Below are 26387 nucleotides of genomic sequence, written 5' to 3' on the forward strand. Positions count from 1 at the left end.
CCAATTATGCCCCTTGACAGATGTTTTGAGTTGCAGCATGGTTCTATTTTGTCACAGCTTTGTAAATCGGCACATTTTGAAGTGCAAAAAGGTCGGGGGTTAAAGATGGCACTATTTTCTCTGTGGTCGCTCGCTCATTAGCACATTTATTATATGTCCCTCATTCTGAGGTCATCAGTATCCTCCTGTGTTCATGTCTATTCACCTTGCGTATCTAGCCAAGGACGGAACAGTTGGGCCCCAGAAATGTTTTTTCACACTGTGATCATCCAACTCAGAAAAGGCCTGTTTGCAACACAGATTTTACCTGTTTGTCTTTCAGCACTTCTAGATAGTACTGCTTTGATATATTTTGCTTTGTAATATTCAATTTTGCCAGTTTGATGTAATGTTTAAAGAAATTGATGTTTCTCTCAAAGCAGGGTTTTGTCCTTCTGACACGTCATTTTAACTAGCTATGTTTATGTTACTGGCAAACATCAGTTGAAAAGATGTGTCATTCACACATCATTGCTACTAGCCACGAATAGCAGACAAGCATGTAGAAGCACAGGAACATTTTCATTTTAGGCTATTGGCTGATGTTGTTCATTTCTAGTGTTATATTGTTGATGGGGTTGAAATGCAATGGAATAATCATAGGAAATATTTTCTAGGTCTTGAGCTTCCCCGTTATGCTATTTTATAATCACATATATTCCCTTTAAGGAACGGGGCGACCGTGGCACATCGAGTAGAGAGAATGTACCGGTAACTTTCATGATGGTTCGAATTCCGTCTGCTCCATGTCCCGTGTCCAAGTGTCCCTGAGCAAGACACCCAACCCCCACCTGCTCCCCGGGTGCCTTTACAGCAGCACACGGCTCCCGCTGTGTGAAATGGGTTAAATGCAGAGAAGAATTTCCCCACGGGGATTAATAAAGGATACTTTCTTTCTTCTTCTTCAAATTCTGCTTTTATCTTTAAAAATAATTATTTCAATCCCCAAGATTGAAATTGCAGATCATCGTAAATCTTTTACTTCGTCTACAGTAGTTATTTGCATAAAAACACAATTGGAATTTTAATGATAAGATATTTTTATTAAGACACTTGGCTTGATTAAAAGCAAATGAAAAGCTTGTTTGATAATAAACGGAAAATGAAAGTATCAGCAAAGCATAAACTAAACAAAGCATGAACCACAACCAGTTATGCATAATGTTTTATTATTGTCTTTTAGTGTCTTTAGAGAAATAAAGCAGCGGTTCTTTCTGAACTACAAACCAGATCAGTTTACATCCGGCGATATATAGTTTCTATAATCAACTTCTTCCCAATGTGGATATTGAAAATATTCATTTGCACCAGACTTGTAATAGCCGTTAGCCAATAACAATTCTGAAGGACGGTAACGGATTAACCCAAAGTCAGACATGCCAGCACACACATTTTATATCCCAGTCCGTCTATGTTAGGTTTACTTTGCTTTCATTTTTTTTTACTTTCATTTTGCTTTCATTTTTAAGATTACGTCATTTTCATTTTTTATTTGTTTGTATAGTGTAAAAATAGGGCCCCGGGCAGCCCACGGTTCTAGAATTCTCTAGAATTAAGTGATGCTAGAAAATGGTATGGCTGTAAAAGTTATATCACTCAAACTGTTTACCTAGAAACGCACAGTTGTGTGTAATTCACTACACGATGAGTGGTTATTATTTATGCAACAATCTGCCAACGAAAGAGAGGTGTTAATTCAATTTGTTAACAAATGAGCAACTCGTGGCAGCTGTTTCCAGCACCTATTTATAAGAGATTAATTAACCATATGGTTTAAGTATTTTTCTAACCAATGCGTATAGAAGACTATATTCTCTACTAGACAATTTTTCCTTTTTTTCTTTTTGTATACATCAAGATAGTTAGCCTCTTTTAGACGTTCATAATATTTCATGATCGATCAATGTTCCGTGTGAAAAAAAAGGGTTCAGCTCATCGCAGCTTCAGTTGAAGTTTGCACCAGTTAGAAAGTGCTGGAATCACAGTATATTCACAGAAACATCACTGGCACATGACCCAGAACCAAAGATGGGACCTTGGATTGGACTCATGACAGGTCAGCGGCATCATTGGAAGACAGACGCAAATCGTCCCCGCCAGTGGCCGTCTCATTAGAAGAACCTGGTCACTCCCATCACCTGTCTTCATTTTTGCAGCCAATTGCAGCAACTTTCTGAGCTTCGCTGCACAATGTTTGCAAAGTTCGGAAAGCAAGCAAGGCTCCGGTCCGATGCTCTGCATGTCAGCGATGCAAAGATGCCGTTGAAGAACATCTTTGGATTTAGGATGAGTTTTCTATTAGAGGCTTCGGGGACAGCCGGGATGAAAAATGGAACTCACAATGAAGTGATTACGAGGACACTTGGAATGGCACCCGGCTCTGTGATTTTGCCGTAATCGTATACTGACTGACCTCCAGCACAGTGTACACTTTCCCCTATTTTGATGTAGAGCTAAAAATCAAAAGAAGTTTCTTTCTGGAACTTACAACAAGCCATCTGTCTCCTTATTGGTTTCCTCCACTACTCCAGAACAGATGCTGGCTTTGCAGATTAACCGAATGATTTTAGGGATTGTTGGCGTTATGTTTAGCCCAATAACCAGCTGTTGTTGCCCACCTTTCTTTCACAAATCCTTACAAATCCTTCAGTTAACATATTGTACTGTTCATCTAGTCCAGTGTATGCATCATCACAATATGTGTTTTGAAAAAATAACCTTCTTATTGAGAAGAGATCATCTGTGTTTCTTCTGGAAATGGCCCAATGTATTTGTTTCATCAGACACTCTAGCTTGGTTTTATTAGCCACTTTGTCAGGTTCCTATAGTGGTTTCAGTCAATTTGAATTTAATAGCTAAGCTTGGTCAAGTAAACATCCTTTTATTCTTGGGTGATCACTGCTGTAGGATTTTTATTTGGAGAGATTTAATATGATATCCATTGCTTAATGAAGCAACTTGCAGTATTCTGTTTGGAAAATTACCAATAAAGCACTTTGTTTACACTCCAATGAAGTTTTGGTTAATGTTTGCTGATCTTGCTTCACCTGATTCTGCTGCACTTGCTGAAAGTGGTATAAAAATGAGACGGTTAGACCTTTATGTCCTCCAACAATCCCCAATGTATCCATAAAATGAAAGGCGCAGTCAGTCTAAACCAGTCGGAATCTTCTTGTAAAAAAAAAGAAAACGCAAAAAAGGAAACCAGCTTTGAGAGAACTATGGAGATCTTTCTTCACGCTTCAGTCTCTGTCAGATCATTTCACTCTTTATAATTGCATTGTGTAGACAATTACTCGAGGAGCTTAAGAGAACCAACAAACCAATAAAATAGCTGTATTGAGTTTCTGGGTTCTTTCTGCTGACTGTTGACTTCCAAGGTGGTTTTTGCCTTGCTAAGCTGGTCTTGTCCATTTTCTTATTGGTGATCTGTCATGGTCAGCCCCTCCTCCTGTGTCCTGCTCTCCGTTGCCATTGTTCCGAAGGACATTCCTTTTGTCGACCTTGTAAAATATCAGCATGCTTCATCCACTGTGTTCACATTGAAACACCCTTGTGTCTCCTTGCTGATGTGTTTCTTTTTTCTTCCTTTTGTCCACTAGTTTTGCAAGAGAATGGAATGGTATTGGTGTTGGAAAATGACGAGGCAATGGGGATGGTCCTTGCCGGTGTTGTTATGGTGGGACAGACGTTGTCCCATGGGGTCAGGACAGCATTCATCTTGCAATCTCACTGCTCAGCACTTTTGAAAAAATCATGCGATTAACCATTAAACCGCGTATTGTTCTTTCTTCTTTGGAATGCACCCCCCTGTGCCTCCAGCTCATTGCTGTTAATTACCCAAAACGCCAGAAAAAAGTACCCTAAAGTTTTGGGGTTGCTTTAGATGTAATTTAGAGAATATCATTTTTTGCTTGGATGAATTTTGTTCAAAGTCATCTTTGCATAAATTGATTTTTGCATAAGTTTTTCTTTCTTTCTGATTGGTATTACAGCCATGCACCTTTTTGGATTGAACTGGCACCTGCAACCGATGCAGAGACAGATGTACCAGCTGTCAGAGGACAATACAAGTGGCGTGCCATTTTCCACGGACCTGAGCTTGCCACCGCTAGGCAACACAGGCCTGGAAATACCTGACCGCAGGGGAAAAGACGAGGGTAAGTGACTCCTTTGTTTTGTGAATACTGCATTTTTACTTTTTAATGTGTTAGTTTGTAAGTAGATATATTCTCATTCTCCAAGATGATTTGCATCACAATTAACTGAATTACACTGTTCCCGCATCAGAAAAGTAAAACTAAGTTTTTCCATTCTTAAAGTTTAAAGATGACATTTTGGGGCTCAAAGCAAGTTTGTTATTATTTTGTCATCCAGTTTCACATTGTGTTCACTCGTCTCCATGGTATGCAGAGGGATCTGCATTGTAATCCTATGAAAGTTGTTGTAAGTGGGAAAGTGCTATTTGTTCCTGGAGGGAGAAAATGCGGGCGGCTTAAGGGAGCGAGTATCCAGGGGCTGGAGGGGGATTAGCCACTCTGTCCTCTTCAGAGCGGATGTGATCCTTTCATCTCCTTGTCTGGGCTTCCTTTTCCTGGCAGCCCAAGAAAGCGTGTGCTCGCCCCCACGGTACCGACTGCTCGACTTGAGGAAAGTTTGCTCCGCTCCGTTCTCCAATCAAATGGGCCCTGATTTAGCCATGTGATTTGCCACTAGCGGGGAACAATTGGTAGCTAGACGGGGTCATTACCATATAGATGAATCCAGGAGTTGTCTTTTTTCATTTACCAGAGAGCAGAAAGTGTGTTCAGCTAACAACAACACGGCTACAGCGGAGCTTTTGACCCAGCAGCGCAACCATCGCTGATAGGAAATCAATATCCATACTTTTCTGAACAAGTCGCATTCTGTCACCAGAAACAACGATGAGCTATCTGATTTAGGATCGAGCTGATGCAGATGTGCTAGAAATCGGGCGAGTTTTCCTGAGTCTTTCCATCAAAGCGTTATGTTGTAAGCCTGCTGAACAACAGGCATTTATTTAACCACAAGGCCCATTATGACTCTTCTCCGTTTATGATTTATGTAAACAGCCTGATAATGTGCTGCAGGAATACAAACACATACCGACTTGTAGAAAATGAGCTGTAGCATAATGCGAAGCCCAGATCCAGGGACAGTGTGCCCTGTCTAGGCTGATAAAACCCTTCGGCACTGATGGACTTCTGAGAACACCGCCATCTGCCGCACTATGCCTAACTTAAAGCCGTGTCTGCCACCAAGTCCTGGGGGTAGTTTGCGTCGAGGTTAGAAGACATCGGTGCTGAAATTACCTCCCCTACATGAGCAAGCAGATGTTACAATTTCCACCGAGTCCAATATAAGGTGTATTATGGAGCATATGGACAACTGTTGGCAGTGGATGCACTAGTAGACATCCCTCCCTGCCATGACTACAACTTTACACTCTACACTTTTATTTAAATTATAACTGTGTTTTATCACAGAAATAAAGCAGTTTTATTTTCTCGTACCATTGTAACTCCATATTTTCAACCTATTTCAAAGCATTAGAACCTTTCAATTTGAGATTTCAAGATTTATGAAATGTGTGCAGATCATAAAAGTAAAAGTAATTATTTGGCAACTTCAAAAAGTTGAACTTTGATTCCCAGTCCAATGATTGGATGGCCATGATTTGAATAATCAATGCTGCCAGGAATTTAAAACGTTTTCATCATTTCAACACAAAGCACTTTAGGGAATAACCGGAATTGTGTTTGAGGACCACACTGGTGTTCAATTAGATTTTTCTTACTTCTGAACCCCCCCACCCCCCTCTCTTGGGACTGGGGTTGCTGGCAATGGTCAGAGGGGTCATTGATAATATTTCCTTTTCCGGCTGTCAGCAATGTGATTGAATATCTGTGATACGGTCGGACCATCATGCTTCAGCAGATCGACTCCCTCGGCCCTCCGCATGCTGGATTAATGGTGTGATATCTTTGACTGATTTGCTTTGTGTGCAACGCAGGCAAATTGGACAGCCTGTTCCCAGATGACAGCTATATAGATATGGGGGAGATCGACGTGGGTCGCAAGGTCGCGCAGCAGATTCCCCCCGGCATCTTCTGGAGGGCCCAGGTCTTCATTGATCATCCCATGTACCTGAAATTCAACGTTTCCCTGAGCAAAGACGCCTTAGTGGGGATCTATGGGAGGAGAGGCCTGCCTCCGTCGCACACACAGGTGGGAAATGTTTGAATGTCGCCGACACTCGTTCATCTGTTATTACCGGTAATCTAGCAGGTGTATGAAAGGAGAGTTGGGGGATCTAAATGTTTTAAGAGCTGTAAGTTGTCACTTTTTGTTGTTACTGTAACAAATCGTTATATTATATTGTTTGCGAAACACAAAGAAAAATTTAGATTGTTTTTCCCCTTTTCTTCTGACACAGAATACAAATCAGGATATTGTTTAAACAACAACTAACCACGGAGGAGTGTTTGGAAAAAAAAATCATAAATCTCTCTATTTATTATGAATCACTTTATTTGTTCCAAAAAGGATTTACAGCACATTCTGTTCAGGTTCAATATCTTCAATGATTCAAACAAAGATACAGGACTCAGGGACCAAGAAATTGAGTTTTTTCTTAAACCTCATTTCCCATCTAGGCGCAGCACAGAATCAGATATATCGTGTTATTAATCATGTCTGACTGCTTGGTTCACGGAGTTTAGATTTGCTGTTTTAAACATAGTGGCACTTTAACAAATTGTTCATTGCCGGCTTTGTGTTTACATTGATGTCCATCGTGATTTATTTTTCAGTCAAAAGATTGCGTTTGTCTCTCTTCTCTATTTTTGAGTTTAAAGAAAATAATGTTTTGGAGCTGTGTCTGATCACACATACACTTCCCCATGTCGACGCAAATTAACTGCCGTCTCATTGGTATTCCATTGAGTCACCACTGATATGAAGCTAATCACTGCAGATGTTATGTGGTAAAGACTAACTTACATTCCTCTCCTCCCTGCCAGCTTCCCTGTTTTTTTTTACTTTTAAGAGTTTTGAACACGGCTTTCACGTAAGATATTTGGATTGAGAAATTATCGCAGCCCATCCGGCCACGATGCGCCAAGACGTACTCCAGCTCCTCCGGAATGATGAGTTATTCATGCAGCCCAAATGATGCTCCACTATGAGGAGGGGCGGAAGGCACTCAAGTCTCATGTGTCACTCACTCAGATGGCGTGTCTTCGCTCCATCCATCAGTCTCTCTCTCTCTCTCTCTCTCTCTGTGTCTGTCCGTCCGCAGTTCGACTTTGTGGAGCTTTTGGACGGGCGGCGGCTCCTGGCCCAGGACATCCACAGCCTGGAGGGGCCCCAGACGATGCAGCGGAGCCTGGCGCCCATCGTCACACACGACACAGGCTTCATCCAGTACTTGGACTCGGGCATCTGGCACCTGGCCATCTACAACGACGGGAGGGACGCTGAGACGGTCTCCTACCTCACCACCGCCATAGGTGAGCGCCCTGGGCGTGTTAATAGACATCCGCATAATCCCCGTAATACCAACTCGCAGCAAACAGCCCAGACTTAGGGCACGAGTCACAGGCAGTTTTTGGCACATTTACAGTGAAGGTTAATCAAGGTGAAGTTAAATATGAGAAAAAAGAAGGACATCAGTGCCATCCTGCCTTGCCCCTGAGTATGGCATTGAGAGATCATAATATCCTCATTAGCCCAAGTGCTTCCCGGGCGAATCAGGGGTCCAGCTTCTGGGAGCCATTTGCATACAATTCAAAGTGTGATTGTACCCTCCTGCCAGTGCCGTTTTTGATCACGGTTTGCTCCAATTTCCATCTATTCTCCATATATCAAAAGTATGACTGCGTCTGAGACGGCGTTTCAGACGCGCGTCCTTCTCTCGCGGAGGGGATTTCGTTTTGTAACGCGCCTCTTCGTTCCTCCCAAAGCGCCGCTGATCGGCACCGCCGCGTCGCGCAAGGTGCGAGAGGGCCCGAGGTGTCGACTTTCACTGGGACGGCAGCTGGGAGCTGTTCTCACATGCTCTGTAATTAAAAGCTCCTGGGCCGTAGTCCATCTGTGATAGGGGCTGCGCCTGGCAGCAGATCGATGAAAAGCTGTCCTCAACACCAATGTAACACCAGGTGGAGACAGGCGAGAGACGCCCCCCCCGCACCCTCATACACACTTGCTGTGCCGTAAACAGCTGTAATTCAATACTTAAAATATGATGACACAAAGAGGGGGACTTACCTCTGCTTGTTTCGCCTTGACTGGGTGTGTGTGTGAAGGCCTCCTGTGGTTTGCGTCACGAAAAACACTCCCTCTGCAGATGAGCCGTTCCGTGCAACAGATGGGGAATTGGGAAAGGACGTGGAGTGGGGCAGAGTTAGTCAGAGCTAGAATTCTGCCTCTGTTCATTTCTATCAGAGCTGATCTGCCCAGAGGAGCTCAGAGGGAGGCATAGGGGCCCTTTCTAAAATGGGTCACCGGTTAAGTGCCCTTCAGCAGAAATTGAATCTCACCAACTGCCTGGATTGTATTGAGCCATAGAGGGATAGAGCTGACCTTCAAATAAAGCAGCCCAGGCACAGAAATATATATGAACAATATCTAGAAAAGGCACCGAGACAACAAACAATAAGACTCTTAACAGTGGAATTTTTTCCGACAAGACAACAGTCTTATTTTACCCTCATCGTCGGCACCGTGTGCTCTTCACATGCGAAACATTGGAAGCTTCGCTTGCTGCACAGAGCCATAATACATCTGGGTGGATGGATCAGCCCTGTCTTTAATCTGGGCTCTTTGGCTCCTCGTTTACTTGGCTGTGGCTCCATGGCAATGTGAAACGTGTCCCACTGAATGTTTTGCATCACAGCCCTCTGGAGCATGAAGCCATTTGTCCCCGCTGCCTGGTGCCAGACAGGCCTGAGCCCAGACATGGCTGCCTGTACAGGACCAATGTCTTACTCCATATCCAACGTCTCACTATATAGCAGAAGCTCTCTCCCTCTCTCTCTCTCTCTCTCTCTCTTTCTCTACGGCCACACACAACCGCCCATCCGTCTGAGGTGCTGAGCATCCTCGGAGAGCCACGGCAACGCTCTCGGTGGCTGATTAAAGCTGCCTCCTGCATGCTACTCTGTCCCTGGCCGACTGGAGAGGACTCACACAACAGTTAGCTCCCCTGATGTGAAAGGGTAATGAATTTCAATGAAGCTCGGCTTGAATCCTTGATTTATGCGTTTTGGCCTGTGTTGAGTATGTGGCTAAGAGATATTCACGGCCTTCCCTTGCCGCCCTCCAGAGGAAACGCAGCAACAGGCGCGGGACGTCCGCAGTCTGCTGAACTGCGTCAGCGTTTGGAATGGAAGCACTTCAGCTCACGATCACTCAATTAAACGCGTTTGATTTGTTTGTTGTTCACCAAAGAAATACCCTTTGATCGGAGGCACGTTAATGTTGGAAGCCTGTTCCCATAATATTTCAGTTTATTAGGTAAGACCTTTTTTTTCTATTTCTTTTTTTGATCTTTCTTCTTTTGGTGAATGCTAAATTACAACCCCCGCTTGGGTTATTTTTTATTTTTTGTCCCTATATACATGAGCTGCACGATACGCGCCAAGAATCTCTTCTGCATAATTGCACTTCTGGGAGGAATTTGAATGGCCACACATACACACTGCTGGTTTGACTAGCTCTGAGCAGTAAAGAGAGAAGGGCTTAGGCCTCCTAGTGTAGGTAGAGGTTCTTTGTGGAATCCATCAAAACCTCAGAAAAATGCTGATTTGCTTCCCCCACCCCGGAGGACAGTCTCCCCTGCATCCCCTCGCTAACCCGACATGGCAAAGGCAAGCCCGCAGCACAGAAAACATCAGCAGCACTTCTGTATCTCTTTCTCCCCCTTCGTCTCTCTCTCTCGTTCTCTTTCTCCCTCTTTCTTTTCTCTCAGTCTTGCGTTGCATCCACAGTGATGATTGACTCTCCAGAGTAAAGGAAAGCTGAATCCATGGCTCACATTTCTAGCCCTTTGTGGAGCACAAGAGAGTCTTTGTTCTGTAAGTTTTGCCTCAGAGCCTCTGCCGCCTGAAGGAGACGGACAAGATTGAATATTTTTCAGCACCATTTCAGGCTTAATTCAGCGAGCGTCTTGTTTCAGAATCCTGTTGCTGTCGAGCGCCTCAGTGGTCACTCTTATTTCTAATGAAAGTGAGTGTCGGAACACGGTGGTAGGAGTAATTATCTTGCCAATTCATTTGATTAAGTTAGATGGATCAATAGAGGAAATGATGGAGAGTGTTGTGCCGACTGTTTGCCTCACACAGAAGTGCTTTCAAACCAAGGAAGACAATAATAATAACAACACAATGTCAGTCATTGTTACTACAATCAAAGCAAACGCTGTGGACAGAAAAAAACTTTAATTGAAATTGTATTGGGTTTATTTTTAATAGAAAAGTAATGTATTTCAATCCAGGTGGGGAGAGTATTATTTATTTTTGACATGCAACTTGTGTTCATAAATCAATTTGAATGTTTTTCCAGATCTAAGAGTTGCAATCGTTTTTTTTTTACCTTGATATGGTTAAAGACAATGTTTTTTTCATAATTCCTCATCTCTGCACAAATTAAGACATTGCATTATAAAGAACTGGTGGGGAAAAAAACAATTGATAATAAAAATGAAGGAATACCTTAAAACGCAGCAATGGCCCAACAAAAGGACATTAACAATCAGAATCACTGCTGACTGGTACGCTATGTTCACAGATCAAAAGTGTACATGCAGAGTGCAGATAATTAACCACGTAGAGGCTGTATTCATTGTGATGAAGAGACAAAACAGGATTACCAAGCCTTTAATTTTCCTGGCCAACCTTTTGCTTCTGCCAAAACCTTAAAGCAAAGTGAAAATCCATCCATGGAAGAAAACATGAGAACATGACCCATGGCAGAAGGCGTAAAAGCGTCAAATTAGGTTTGTCAAATGATGCGCGTCACTTATCACCGTCAAATTGGTTGGCAAATTCAGAGACATTTTCCGGTCGAAGCCCAGATGATCGGAACCTGTTTGCTCTTCAGTAAATTCCCCCATTTTTGTGAAACCGTAGCAACACTGAAAAATGTTTTGCAGTTAAACAGAAATGTTGACAGGATTGGAGCCCCGTTCTTATCACTGTCATTAACAAAGGCACGATAATCAACCCAAAGAAAATGAGTGGGAGGAAAATTGTTTTTCCAAAGCGCATTATTCAGAAAAGCTCCTGATTGCTCTCTTGCAGATTCCGTTGATGACTGTCCCAGTAACTGCTTCGGGAATGGCGACTGCGTTGCTGGAACATGCCACTGCTTTTTGGGCTTCAAGGGATCTGACTGTGGCCGAGGTGAGTCACACCCCCCCCCCACCTCCCCCCACCCTAAGCCCTGACGGCATATTGATCCACATCAGTCACACAGACACAACATGTTAGGATGCCGAAAGAATTGTATTAACTGCATGACCAGAGCAAAGCATTTTTAATCTTCCAATTACTTTTTATTATGCTTCAGATCTTTGTTATTAAATTAGTCAGTTCTCCTCCAGATGATTTATTTTACCTGTTTCTCTCTTAATGGCGTCTGGTGTCTCGCATTATAAAACTTGGCTCTAGAGAAAAGAGAGCTTTAGATTAAAGGACTTATTTTGAACCCTTCCTTCAATTATTGAAACCAAGGCTGTATTAATTACCGACTAATTAAAAAAATTAAAAAACATACGGCACTCTGTTTTAATGGAAGTTGGTTTTAGTCCTTTACACATACGCTGCCATCTGTTCTCCATGTGTTGATTGGCAGCATTTTTTACACTTATTCAACCCTTTTTATTTACTTTCAACAGACACCCGTGCTGCCATTGTGTTGATGATAGATATCTGCTGTTAGATTGTGTTAGAATTTGTTCACATCTGCACCTGCATCGGATACTAAAGCGCAATATTTAAGTCTGACATCTTGCACTGGAGAGGAAACCATTTAGCATTTTGGTCAGAAGCTCATTGTCAGATGGAGGCTATTCTTTGAAGCTGTGGTTGGAGGGGTCCATTCAAATCGCTGTATGCTGTCTGCTCTTTTCAAAGCCGCCTGTCCAGTGCTATGCAGCGGGAATGGTCAATACCTTAAAGGTCGCTGCATGTGTCACAGCGGCTGGAAGGGCTCCGAGTGCGATGTTCCCACCAACCAGTGCATCGACGTTACATGCAGTAGCCACGGGACCTGCATCGTGGGAACCTGCATTTGCAACCCAGGCTACAAAGGGGAAAACTGCGAAGAAGGTGATTTAATAAGTCATAGATATGTGTCCTAAACATATAAAGTCCTGTATAAAATCACTGTTATAACCACCATCTTAGCTTGTTACTGCTTGACATGTTTATAGAATACCCATAATGGGAATGACTATTAATATGGTTTATTTAACAGTCTGTCTATTACTGTCGTAAAGACAGTACATCCTTCTATGAAGGTTGTTGTGACCGAAACACTCCACAATATGCATCCTAGGCGACTCATTGCGTATAAATCACGGATAAAAGGCGTTACGCTAGTGTAAACAGTATTGTGTCATTATTGTCTGTACGCAAAGTATTTTGTTAATCCATTAGGAAGTCCACATTCACGGTGCCGGATAAGGCTTGACCAGATAAGATTGAAGGAGCCATTGTGTTTGTCAGTTCTTGAAGGCTCTCATTTCAAGATGACAAATGGACCCGGGGAGTTTGATAAATGGGGCTTTGTGACATCCATAGGCCCCCATTCTATTTTTGGGTGGAGCGTTGGCCATAAGGAGTGGAGGGGAATGTGGACGAGGGCCCTTTAACATTTCTACCTTTCTTCCTTGCGACCTTCAGCCTCAATGATGGATTGCCAGGAGAGAGTTTCTTGTCAGTTAGCCTCTGATCTTTGTGCCTTGCGCCCAAACCATCTGCTAAAAGGCGAGAGATCCTGTTTGTCTTACTATGACGGCCTTTATACCCATTTATATCATGGTAAAGGGGAGCTGCCACGGCGGGGCCTGCTGCTCTCCTGCAGACATTGCTCCTGCTTGGGGCCCATTTGCCATCTGTGTGTACTATGCAGTTATTGTCTGGGAATTTTTATAATTTTATATGCTCCCACAACTCTGGTGCCTTACAAAGCAAGCATTTGTTTGACAAGATGTCAAGGGAAGGGATTGTTTAGAAGCAATTTGATCTTTGCATACCATTGAACACGGGCACATTGCACAAATCAGAGATGCAGCAGAAGAGAGCAAGTGCAAAGCTTTAAGCCCAACGATTTTTAAGTAGTATCTAATCTAGAGTGGTGCACACCTAGGACATCCAACTAGTGCTCTGGGATTTTTCCTTACTTGACCTGGCTTTCTGTAATTCTGTAAAGTTTTGGTATTTTCAGCTTTGAACTAATCATCCTGTGGCTCTCATTTATGCGAAACAGGCTCCTATTAAGGCACCGTCCCTCTTCGGGAGGAATTTGTATTACGAGGTGATCATGGCAGCAGGAGCGTGGGCAATCTGTACCATAAGCCCCACTCTCATTTAATTAGTTTCACTGTAAATCTTGTCTACTGTGTTGAAGAAAGTGGGCCTGCTCGTGGGATTTTTTCACGAGTTCCCTCTGTACATTCTCGCAGTCGCGGCCCCTCCCAGTCATCATTCCAGTCATGCTCAAATATGCCACCTTGCCTTTTAACGAGGGAAGCGGCGGGTGACTTGAGTGTCTTGACACAGTTGTCTTTGCAAACCCCCTTCTAGTGGACTGCCTGGACCCGACGTGCTCAGGCCGAGGCGTGTGTGTCCAAGGAGAGTGCCACTGCTTTGTGGGATGGGGCGGCCCGGGATGTGAGAGCCCCAGGGCGTCCTGCATGGACCAGTGCTCTGGACACGGAGCGTTCCTGGCAGACACCGGTACATGCAGCTGCGATCCCAACTGGACCGGCCAGGACTGCTCCACAGGTGAGTGCTCCCCTCTGTACGCACTGGCAGCATTCCTTTTCTCAGGTCACTGCAGAATCAGCTCTGATTACCAAGCAGAAAAAAAAGTCAATGCCTTCTCAGAAAGTATTGTATAGATAGACTTTTTTCATTCTTTTGTACTTATCTACTAGCTTGTTGATAAGAGGGTAGGCATTTAAATGAAGCTTTACATTAGGAATCATCATTTATTATTTATTTATAAAGGGAGTCAGTAAAGACATAACACAAAACAACAGGGGATTGTTTCACAGTTTGATCACGTTGGTCAGACAGAAATCTTGCTCATACGGATATTTATAGTTATACACTTTGCAGTGATGTAATCCCTCACACTTATCGATCACCAACTCACCACAAATAGTCCACAGCATCAAGTAGAATTTCTTAGCCTTTAATAGTTGTGATTGTATGGTAATATCTCACAATTGTCTGAATTTATTTCACTTCCTGGTTCAGTTCAGCTTTGATAATTGCGAGACTCAAGGCAGAAGTAAACAAATCTGATTATGTGAAAAAAGAAAAGGGCTCGGAAAAAAGCCTCAATCATTCACATCGGTGATCAGTAAGAGGCCCACAGGTAGCAATCAAATTCTAGTTGGTTTGGCTCCAAATGCATTTCTCTTGCAAATGGCTTCATCTTGAGTGGTTAGCTGCAGCCGGAGAGGAGAGGGAAACACGCGTAGAGGGGATATTGTCAGAGGCATGATCTAATGCAAGTTAATGCTCATTCTTCAGCCCTGGCTTTATTCACGTTGGCACAAGGCTCACCGCTGATGATCGCTCTCTTCTGCTCCGGAGGATTGTTCCCATTTGAGTTTATTTCGTCCGGGGGAAATATTCCCTCTTGGTAGTCAGAATAGGCTGAGCGTAATATACAGTTTTACAGCTATAATACACCACCTAGAGACTTTGAGGCTGAAAAAAAAAGTCATGCACGATTCAGGCTGAGCTCTTGACAGGCTGCCTGCCTGCTCACATTTAACATAGAAATATTTTACTGAAAAACCTCAGTGAACTCAGGGGTGGATTGGTAAAGAGCTGTCAAATGTAGGTATATAACATCACTTAGTTTCAGTGTTGGCAGATGCAAAAAGTTCCAGATTGTTATTTCAACCGTAGCGCGCTGAATAACTTCCCAATTTTGCCTTTTATAAAACGCTCCTGTGAAACTGTGTTAAATGTTTTATGCCTTTTCTCTGAAAGATTAAAACTTCCAATAGCTCAGTCTAGAGCAATCTGGACTCTGATGTGTGGATAATCAGTTCATCATCTTCGTTTTTGTTAAGGCCAAGTCAGTTGCGGCCGTAAGCGGCTTTCATTTAGACAACATAATTGGTATTCTCCCAATATATTTCTGAAACGTGACTTTAAGTCCGTCTGTCCCTTAGATGCAGGAATCCCTTTATATGCCGAGCATACACAATGACCTATTAGATAATCCCAGGGATTTTGAGGGAAATGGGCAGTTAGTCTGAGTTTGCCGCGCATAGAAAAGGGGCTCTGTAAATAACAAGGAGTTGGCTCTTCATCCACTTTCATCCTGTTCATTTGTAGAGCTTTCTGTGGTCTAATACAACACTAAGCTCAGTGGTGGAGTAGTACAGCTTGCTGTATTTTCCTACAGTCTGCGGGAAGAAAAAGATGGAAAACATTCAATATATCTTTCAAAATTCTTTAATTCTCCCCCCACAACTCGATGGTTTCATTTTGAACAAAAGCATATCCAAAGTTTTTTTTTTTTTCTTTAGAGTTCATTGGTTTGTCTCATGGAGAATGTTGAGACATGGAGATCGTGGCTCAGACATTTATTTATTTTTTACGTGAAGCGCTCACTGGTTTGTATATCACAGAACATTTTGAGAGCATTATCTGAACGACTCCTTTGTCACAAATTCATTTTCTGACGGGGCTTTGACCCAACCTGGGTATGCCCATTTGGAAGTAATGCTGTTACAAGCCATGAAACATTGCCCTGGGCTTTATGTCCTTTAATATGTGTTTTTATGTATGTTTTTTCCATCCTCCCACCCAGAGTGAAGTTTGTTTACACGGCCCTTCAGTGCGAATGGTAACGGCCATCATGGGGATGGGGGTATTTCTCACTGTTGACTTCTCTGGCCACGGACAATACGGGTTTGCCTACAGGCTGTAATTGCATCTTTATCTCGTTAAAGGTTTCCTCTTTGTGCCAAGTGAGCAGTTGTCTCACAGTCAGTTTGAGTCTGTTTTCCTCTGACCATTATGCGCTCTAGTAAATCTAGGAAGGTCCATTTTTTTCAATTCTGAGTGATAATGAAATCACCGAAGGTGCTCGTTATGTTCATTAGCACCTTCTCTATAACTGTGGTACGATCATCTTTAGAGGCTAAAAGAGGAATAGTATCACAATATTTATTTGAAAATGAGTAATGTGCAACCTCCTGTAACTGAATCCCGTTCTGATGTTTGTTTCCATGGTTATCTATTTGCTTGTGTGTGTTTCAGCAAGTCATAAGGGGCTGCTAGCATACTGTGCCTCATTATCAAAAGTCCGCTGAACTGTTAGCATTTGCATAGATTAACAAAGTGCTAAACTGCAATTAGCCGAGGAGTGTTTAAGGAAAAGAGATCTTTTGAAGATGGTAATGTCATGTTATGGTTTGTGGCTAAAAATTACCACTCAAATCTAATTGGCAGCAATGACAAAATCAGCCCAGTAAAGGCAGTAATTGACTTATTCAAAGATTTTACCTTCAGTTAGGTCCCCCGCGGTCACATTTGAATTGGTTTGGCTAATAAGCCATGAATACGCGTCTTTTGTTCCTCATAGCCCATACGGCTGAGCCTCTTCTGGATTTTTTTTTTTTTTTTCAAACACAATGGTTTATAAAGAGGTTAACATTTCAATGAGATTCATAATAAATATGTCAGCGTTTAATTTCTGCGCGCTTTCGTCTTGTCACGCTCTCCCTCGAGTTCATGAGACGCGGGTAATGTCCCGGGCTCTATCGCAGCCTGTCAGGGAGGTCTTTCTGCTGCCACACAAAAGGCGCCAGCAGAGCTTTGCTGTGGCTCGGTCTCGGCCGCCTTCGCTCCGCCAGTGTACTTCTTTCCCTGGCACGCTGCACTCAGGTAGAATAAAAACAGCTTATTGACATCTCATGCCTTGAATCATGCGCTGAATGTGCCTTAAATATGTCGGTGTAGACGTACTTCCTGCCTTTAGTGCGTAGTAATGTGGCAAAGCGGCGAACCCAGCATGCACAACGAAAATATAGTACGTTTTAACCTGTTGAATCGAAGTCGCAGTGCTCATGTTGATTTGATTATTCATAGAAAGAAGTGCAAGCTCAATTTTCCTCTCCTCCCTCTGCCGGAAGGACGTTTAATTTACAAATAAAAGAAGAGACAAGAGGAAGAGGAAGTCTGTTAAGGCTGCCTCGATCCATGTCTTTTCTGTACAATGGACTTATTAGATTTGTATTGTCAAAGAGGATTGCCCCTTATGAGGTGCAGGAATTTCTTTTCAGCTGCCATCAGACAAGGTAGTGGAGCGTGGCTGCCTTTTTCTCTGACAATAACTCCCGGATTTGTCTCTTTCTTCACCCTTGTTGCCTTGTCCCGTCCACCCCCCCACCCCCCTCCTCCCCCTCTACCCTCACTCCTTCTTTTCTGCCCGTCTTCCCCCGCTCACATTTCTTTCCCTTTTTTTGGGGGTCTTTTTCTATGTCTGTGTCTCCCACAGAGATTTGTGCAGCGGACTGTGGTGGCCACGGCATTTGTGTGTCGGGCACCTGCCGCTGTGACGACGGCTGGATGGGCACCGGGTGTGACCAGAGGGCGTGTCACCCTCGCTGCAACGAGCACGGCACCTGCAGGGACGGCAAATGTGAATGCAGTCCTGGGTGGAACGGAGAACACTGCACCATCGGTAGGAGGGGAAGAGGTTTTGGTGTTGGCGGGGGGGCGGGACCCTGTGTGTGTGTGTGTGTGTGGGGAGGGTGTGATCTTAGGGAGGGGGGAGGCGGCAACAAAGGCGCTGTCTTTCTTTCTGCGTGTGTATTAAGCACTGGGTGTGCGGGGTCCAGTCTGGGAAGAGAGGGAAAAGCATGCTTAATTGAATTTGTGCAAGTCGGTAGAGCATGAACGGGTTTACTCAAGGATCTGAGGCTTGCTTCATGCATTTTAATGTGGGAATGTGCTAAGGTGTCCTTTCATTTTTACCCATCCTTTTCCTCATCTCTTTATTTTCTCCCTTGCCATTTGCCATTTCTTTCATAATGCTGATATGTGGGTCATTGTGAGCAGATCAACCACCACTTTCTTTGCTCGGTGTTTACACTAACAATTGTTCCTCAGTGTTAACGTGCAAAAAGCCGATGTATGTACGAAAGCATCGGTGCACTTACAACTGAGGAAAAACTTTTTGACTGACTTTTCATGGTGTTCTGAAGTAATTCAAAATCCTCCGGTGGAGTATGTTCACCACTGTGTGTGACCTCGTCCATCTGTTTAAAATGTCGGCTGCCAGAGAGACGGCACGGATGTATTTCATGTTAAGCTGATGGATGTTCTGAAGTTCGAAACTTTCATTGTTAAGAAGAGCGTTTTACGTCCTGAGACCTCCTCTAAACACCATCCAGAGGACATGTGATGTGTGCAAGCGTGCTACTTTAACCCCTCTGTGCCATCCATTCTCTTCTCTGCTATGTATAATTGTATTGATTCTTAGTGCTCTCTTTGATTTTAACTGAATTCTCTCACTCGAGCATTCAACTCAAGAACAATTCTGACACATTATTACTTTATTGTACTATATTAATGTAGTTACTCTACTGCTTTTACATGACACAGTGTGTGGCAATAAAATACAATATGATTCTGGGTTTAAGCTTCCCAGTTGACAGTTGCTCTGTCATTCTAGGATCCTGCTTAAGCAAAACAATAGACATCTCTTTTTTCGCCACATCATCGAACTGAAATGGGAAACTCCCACACAAAGGGAAATGCAACAAAGTTGAGAATGCTAGTTAGTTATGTCAAATCTTTATTCTCTTTATTTTCATAGAGATAGATCATTCTTCTCTCACAGGATTCTCGTGCATATCTCGGAGCAGAGCTGCTTCAGTGCAGAGCCTTGACTCTGTGAATGTTTCATACGCTGGCCTTACATTATTGATGGGGCTTTTATAAGTGCCATATTGAGATCCCCACTCCCTCAACAAGGAAAATCCCTCAGCTTCATTGAAATAAGAAGCCAAAGATCTCAAATTGAATCAATTTTCATTATTGAGAGCTCTGTATCGGCCCCAAAGCCCCATGCCGTGGCGAGCGGGGGGGTCCGTTCTGGCCCCAGCCAGCGCTGTGACCTCATCGTCTAAAGAGGTGTTTCGAGATTAAATGTGCTTTTTTGTTAAAACATCCTGACCTACTGTGTGATATTACTTGAGAGTTGAAGGGCGGTAATGTGTGCATCAATCACCTTGCTTATGAAATACTCCCCTGAGATATCTTGCCGATCCTGGCAGATAAATGGGAAGAGATTGAAATGTTCTTTCCGAAGATATCACTATTTTTTTCTCTCTTTCTCTCACTCTCCTGTGCTTCACACCCTCCCCTGTCTTTCCAGTCTCCCTCCCTCCCTCTGTGTTCGATCGTATTTGTTGTGTTACTTGTAATGCATGGTTCTGCTTCATGACAGCACTTTTTTATTATTTATTTATTTACCTTTTGTAATGTAAACTAACACCTTGCTTTGCTGTCTTGTCATGGAAGTGGCACTGTTCAATCCTCCCTTACATGTCCTGTCTTTTATCTCCCAAGCTCACTATCTGGATAAGGTAGTGAAAGGTATGGCATTCCTCCTTCCTTCTATTTTGTCCTCCTGCCATCATAACTCCATATACCTCCACCCCCCCCACCCCCCACACCACCACACACACACACACACACATGAACATATGGGAACACTACACACTTCTCCAAACAAACTCATTCTACAGAACCTCCACCTCCCATCAACTTTTTTGCCATGTTGTCCCATGTTAATCTCCACTTAGCACCTCCACACCAGTTGAGTCAAGTTGTACAGCTTTGGATATTTGGCTGGGGGTGCAACCTTGCTTTTTTTGATAGAGGTGAGGGGAGGGGGGGGGGTGGATGTCGGGAAAAGGGGGCTTCATAACCTGCAGCTGTGAGCAGGGCCTTATAGGTGCTGAGGCCGCATCCTCTCTAATTAACCCTCCTGTTGTCCTCGGGTCAAAATGACCCGCCACTGTGTTAAAAAACCCCAAAAATACCCCTAAACAATATTTTTTTTACTTGAAATTTTATGACTTTTCCTAGATTGGCCCCAACAGTAGAAAAAGTGAAAGGTTGCTTTTATTCACATTTCCATGTAAGCTGTACAAAAAAAGGTACAAAGATGGTCTTCGGGTCAAAATGACCCATGAGGCAAATAGAGTTGAAATCAAGGTCACACAGTTATTTACACACCACAGAATGTTTCAATGTTTCAGTTGTGTCTCAGATCAATCAGTAGCAGAAGTAACCAAGACAAATCAGGTGGTCCTCTCACAGACTGCTGTCCAAAGGTCGTTGTCCTCTCCGGCAGTATATGCCCAGCAAGCCAGCAAAATATGGGATCAAGTCATGGGTGGCTTGCGATGCCAAATCAAGCTATGCTTGGAAAATGCAAGTCTATACCGGGAAGCCGACCAGTGGATGCCCAGAGAAGAACCAGTGGATGCGAGTTGTGCTTGATGTGACAGAGGGACTGAGGGGTCACAATGTGACATGTGACAGAGGGACTGAGGGGGCACAATGTGACATGTGACAGTTTCTTCATCTCGTGTAAACTTGGACAGCAGCTCCTGAAGAGGAAGATCACCATGGTTGGTGCAGTTCGAAAGAACAAGCCTGAGCTCCCACCTGCACTGCTTGCGTCAAAGAGAAGAGAGGTCTTATCATCAAAGTTCGCCTTCACTCCCACCACCGCTCTAGTTTCTTACCTCCCAAAGAAAAACAAGAATGTAGTTCTTCTGAGCACACTGCACACAGACGGTGACATTAGCGATCGTGACGACAGGAAGCCAGTCATCATCTTGAACTACAACCGCAACAAAGGGTGTCCAGGACAACCTGGATAAGGTGATTGGAACATACAGCTGCAGAAAGATGACTGCCTGGTGGCCCCTGGCCATCATCCACAACATCATTGATGTTTCCTCCCACAATGCCTTTGTGATTTGGAGAGAGATCAACCCGACCTGGATGTCTCGTAAGCAGAGCAAGAGGAGGGTGTTCCTGGAGCAGGTAGGAAAGGCTCTTGTAACTCCACTCATTGAAAGAAGGAAGCATGTCCCCTGCACAGAAGTCTCAGCAGAAGTTGTGAAAGCTATTCAGAGTGCAGGAGCTCCTGATCAACCTGAGGATCCAGCTACTACAGCCACTTCCCCAGCTAGGGCAAGTAAGAGGAAGAGATGTCAGTTCTGCCCTCAAAAGAAGGACTGTAAAACACATACTGTGTGCTGCAGGTGCAAAAAATATATATCTGCAAAGGCGGTACACTTGCATACTGCCCTACATGTGCTAATAGGTTGAATTGGTTATGTTATTTTTCATATTTTTGTAGTGTACATTGTCCTAAATTGTTCAAGAGAAAAACAAGAAAGAAACTGAGTCATTGGGATGAATAAAGATTTTTCTTTTCTTAAGCTATACAAATAAAGTGAAGAGGGAAAACTGAGGTAGTCACACATTTTGTGGTGAATGACAAGTTGTTTCTTCAAGCAAGATGAAATTTGGTGTTTAAAATTTAATTAAGCTGCTTATATGGGGGGTTTAGTGAAGACGGGTCATTTTGACCCGGAGGACACGGGGTGTATACAGGAAATGAGGACAACAGGAGGGTTAAAAGAGTTCATGGTCTGGTTGGTGCAGGACAAGCAGAGGGTGGAGGCTCTGCAGTAATCCTGCCTCTGTGCCTCCAACACCCTCTCTGACTCTCGCTGTGTCCTTGGTAATGGACCACCTGGCACGAGAGCGGCTGCCAGAGGAGTCCTTTCGAGCACTCGCAGCCTCACGTTTGGAGCTGTTTCAGGCGGGCTTGGGCACGGCTCAGCGGGGGTCTCCAGTCTGAAAAGGGCTGCCAATTAAGTTGAACCGGTGCCAACCGGGAGCGGATCTTTATTTATCCCTGTGGTAAATATTCAGAGTTTACTAATCATCTGTTTTACACCGGCACAACCGGCGTTGTTTTGTCCATTTGTTCAATAAAAGGACGGCTATTGTCTCGGAGGCAAGACGCCCTCTGATGGTATTAGCCTTCGACCGTGAGTCCCTTTTCCTCTGCGGAACGGGAAGAAAATTGAGTCATTATTTTTCTTACTATTTTAAATGTTCCTCAGTTCATCCCCATTGTTCGATACTCTGCATCTCGGTTGCTCCTTTTGTTATTCAGCTTTTTATGTATAAATCAAAGGAGCGCTTCCGCTGCCCTGATGCTGCGCTGTACTGTAAGTATGGTGCATAAAGGAAAGGATATAACTGAGAGAGCTCAGTTGCAGGTTCCTCCTATGATTCAACGTCCTATTTATGTAACAGTAAAATATGACATACTTGCTTTTTATAATCGAAGAATGAAAATGAATTACTGAAAGGTCAAAGATATTATTTGGCTATATTTATTTTATTCTGTCCTGGTCCTGTTATTCATTTTTTTAAATCCTAATTTGTATGGCATATATGTAGATTGTTCATTGATCAATGGTCCTATTATGTCATTATACTCACCTTTCTCTGTAGTGCAATAACCAAAATGCAACGGATGCATTCCTCAGCTCACCATGTAATCTACAACACCCATTTATTCTACTGCTTCTACCCTCTAGCTTTCTAAACACTTTTCTGTATTCCCTTCTCATCGCTGTCTCTTCTTTCATCTGTTATTTCTCCCTTTAATATATTTCCCCCGATCGCCGCACTCCTCTCGTTCCTTCCTTGCTCTCTCGTGCTCCCACTTCTATTCTCCCTCTGTGATGTAAGAGCATCCAGACAGCCGCCCCAGCTTCTCTCTAGCTGATAAAATGGGTCAGCTTAGCATTCTCGCTACCATGCAGCTCGCTAACACCACAAACTGTGATAGATGCGCGCGCTTGATATCTTGGGATGTTACCCTGTCCCTTAGCGACGGGATCCGAATCACAAAGGTACCAGATAAACGGCAAACAGCCCTAGAAGAGGTGAGATAATCCTCTGATGTATGCCCTTGTTAGGACCCATCCAGAGAGAAGCGGGGGAATGTTTCACCTGTCGGTCGGCTCCAGTCTGCCTTTAGCACCCCTGGGGTCACATGCGCGTAAAGTCCTCCCCTGCATGACATTACTGGGAACAGCCTTATACGCCTACTTGTTCTGCCTCTGATGACAATTCTCGCTTTTCCCCCCCGATAACTGATGCAGCTTTGTAGCTGTAATGCTATGATCGTTACGGCGATCACATTCGAAAATCACATAAAAACTGATCCAATTATGAGCGGGAATGCCGGCACCTACACCTCTGCTCTCATTATCCCGCCGCAGCAGTGCAGATACAGGAGACCACTCTACTGTAGTAATGAGTGAATATTGATTTAGAAGATCTCCCTTATCTGATTTTACTGCAAATGGATATTGGAAGCTTCACAAAAGGTGTAGTGAATTAATCATCTTCAGCTGAGAGTCATTATAGGCAGCCGCGCCCATTCTCCACGTGACTTTCGTCAGAGAAATATTAGCAGCAAACTGTTGTCATCGGGCCCACCGTTTTGTTGTTGTGTTTTTGTTGTGCACACACAACACACGGTATTTATCCGCCACCCGTTTGACCCGCCTTTTTGAAATCCTGCGCCAACTTCTGTCTATTGTCCCCTTTTGTTACACAGAGGGCTGTCCCGGCTTATGCAATGGAAATGGTAGGTGCACTCTGGGTAACAATGGCTGGTACTGTGTGTGCCAGCTGGGCTGGAGGGGCACTGGATGTGACACCTCTATGGAAACGGCCTGCAGTGATGTCAAGGACAACGATGGAGGTAAAATCACAAACAACACACACCATAGCCTTGTAACACCGGCCACGCGTGGTCCACCGGGGGCTCTAAACTAGACGTGGTTTGACTACAGATTAAACACCCTTTGTGCTTGAGAATACACTGTACACCCGCTGTATGCTTTCCAGGCTCAGTTGTACTCTTATGCCGCTGAGGATGAGGCATGTGGCAGTCACCTGGACAGCAGGGTTTTATTAAAAAGCGTTTCTAAAAGGCCTTTAGGACTCAGAGCACGGGCCGGCCTCGGGAGGAAGTCCCCGTTCTGCCCGCTAACTAGCCCCGAGCGGGGCCAGGCACACACACGGATCCAGCCAGGGGGCTGCACCGCTCTGGAGGCCAAGTAGAAGACGTGACTTCCTTTCTTCCAGACCTCATTCTGGGCTCGAGCTACGCAATATCATCCCTTATTTATGCAGCGGCGGTTTCAATCCCCCCCTCCATCACTTTGCAGAGACTGCAGCGCTCTGAGTGGCAAAGAAGGGGTGCTGCTGGGGATTTGACTGACTCCTGACAGCACGGTTTATTTTTATCACCCATCTGGCCAGATAGGCCCCTGAAAGCAAAGGGTAGGGACTCCAATGACCCACTTTAGGAAAGTAAAGTGCATCGCACAGCAGCTCTTGTATTATTTCATGCAAATTACAGATAGAGATCCAAAGCAATTCTGCCGGTGTTAGAATGTTCTCCAGAATAGAGATGTACTTGACATGGCTCCACTCATTTCCCAAAACAGCGGTAAAAATGAACAATGCCCCCGGTGGCTCTGATATACATGCTCCGTTTCTTTTGCCAGGTGTGTGTCCAGACTGTTGTTAAATTACAGCGTGTGTGTGACTTGTTTAACCTTGTCAGATGGCTTGGTGGACTGCATGGATCCAGACTGCTGTCTGCAGGCAACCTGTCACACCACCTCTCTGTGCGTTGGCTCCCCGGACCCCCTGGACATCATCCAGGAGACACAGATGTCCTCTGCACAGAGCAACCTGCAGACTTTCTACGACAGGGTGTACTTCCTGGTGGGCCGAGACAGCACCCACGTCATCCCCGGAGCCAACCCCTTTGACGGAAAGTGAGTGACTTGCGCAGACATCACGGCGAGGAATGCTGATGCTCTCCTGGTTATCAAGTTGAACTTGAATCCTCATGGGGTTTTTTTTCATCGTCATTAGTTTGTCACACATCCGTTGAGTCAGTTATATGAGTCAGTGCTGGATTTAAAGCTTTTTTGCAAAACTTTTGTCTCCCTCCTCTGACAAAGACAGTCATCACACGAACACTATTGACGCTGCCTGGGGGGGATGTTTTCCACGCCGATAATCACTTTCGTTTTTTGCTTTTATTCTTCGTCTTTTGTTATCTGAAGCATCCACTCCAGGGAGCTCTCTTGGAAGCTTCTTGGAAGCTTTTCAGTATTTTCTTGACATGGCCTGTTCTATATTACATATTGTTTCCGGACCTCCTCAGCTCTGGCCGGTTGACATAAAACGCATCACCAATCTGCTACACCGCGAGATACAGAGAGCTTTCCCTGGTGGCGATAGGTTTAATCCTAATTGTTTGGCAATGAGTTGAATGCGGCAGACATTTGTTGATGTGTAAATGTCCCACTCTCCCACACATTTTCAATCGAATAAACTTGGTTCAAGTCTTGGACATGTAGTATAGTCAACATGACTTTTTTTGGTTATCGTATTGATGATTTAGGTGCAAGCACAAATCATTCGGCTTTCATTATTTATTTAAGATATTGCTCACTTCTGTGGTTGTTGCACTTTTCCCCAAACCCAAATGTTACTCTATAGGCGGCTGAGACTGAAATGGGCAGGGAGCGAATGTGTGCATAACTAGAAAGATAACGGACAGATAATGATGGACAACCTTAAAGCAGAGAGCATTCCCTCGCACTGAAGGCATCTCATATTCATGTATTGTGATTACTTTTACTGTAATTCATCTGAGGCCCACTCCCAGAGGCAGAGCCCACGACACCCAAGCCATGGAATCTGAGGCGCTTTCATATCAGCCAGGATGGCTGTCAAAGTCCCATAAGACTCCCCTGCCTCTCTTTTCCTTTGTCTCTGTCTCTTTTCATCTTTAATCGCTCGTGAGGCGGCCTCGACGTATTTGCATCCCGCTTGCTTGTGGAGCTTTCTGCTATCCCGGCTTATTATACTCGTGTGAAACAAACAGACAACAGTCAAAAATAAATAAATTGAGAATAAAATATGTGG

At 44.0% G+C, this 26387-nt stretch overlaps 1 protein-coding gene across 13 annotated transcripts in view; it reads left to right on the top strand.

Annotated features, from left to right (window-relative positions):
• Nucleotides 1-26387, top strand: part of tenm4 (teneurin transmembrane protein 4) — a 132912-nt gene that overhangs the window by 64480 nt on the left and 42045 nt on the right. For 8 of the 13 annotated variants that reach the window (XM_078103875.1, XM_078103856.1, XM_078103866.1 and 5 more), the window contains 10 exons: nt 4035-4199; nt 6074-6288; nt 7361-7571; nt 11361-11462; nt 12195-12389; nt 13869-14069; nt 17815-18000; nt 19893-19919; nt 23992-24138; nt 25009-25225. In XM_078103875.1, the coding sequence (XP_077960001.1) occupies nt 4035-4199; nt 6074-6288; nt 7361-7571; nt 11361-11462; nt 12195-12389; nt 13869-14069; nt 17815-18000; nt 19893-19919; nt 23992-24138; nt 25009-25225 (1666 nt within the window). The remainder of the gene's footprint in view (nt 1-4034; nt 4200-6073; nt 6289-7360; nt 7572-11360; nt 11463-12194; nt 12390-13868; nt 14070-17814; nt 18001-19892; nt 19920-23991; nt 24139-25008; nt 25226-26387) is intronic. The other 5 variants (XM_040175348.2, XM_078103823.1, XM_078103838.1 and 2 more) reach the window with 1 other exon arrangement.

This window comes from Gasterosteus aculeatus, chromosome 1, assembly GCF_964276395.1.
Source record: "Gasterosteus aculeatus chromosome 1, fGasAcu3.hap1.1, whole genome shotgun sequence".
Lineage (NCBI taxonomy): Eukaryota > Metazoa > Chordata > Actinopteri > Perciformes > Gasterosteidae > Gasterosteus > Gasterosteus aculeatus.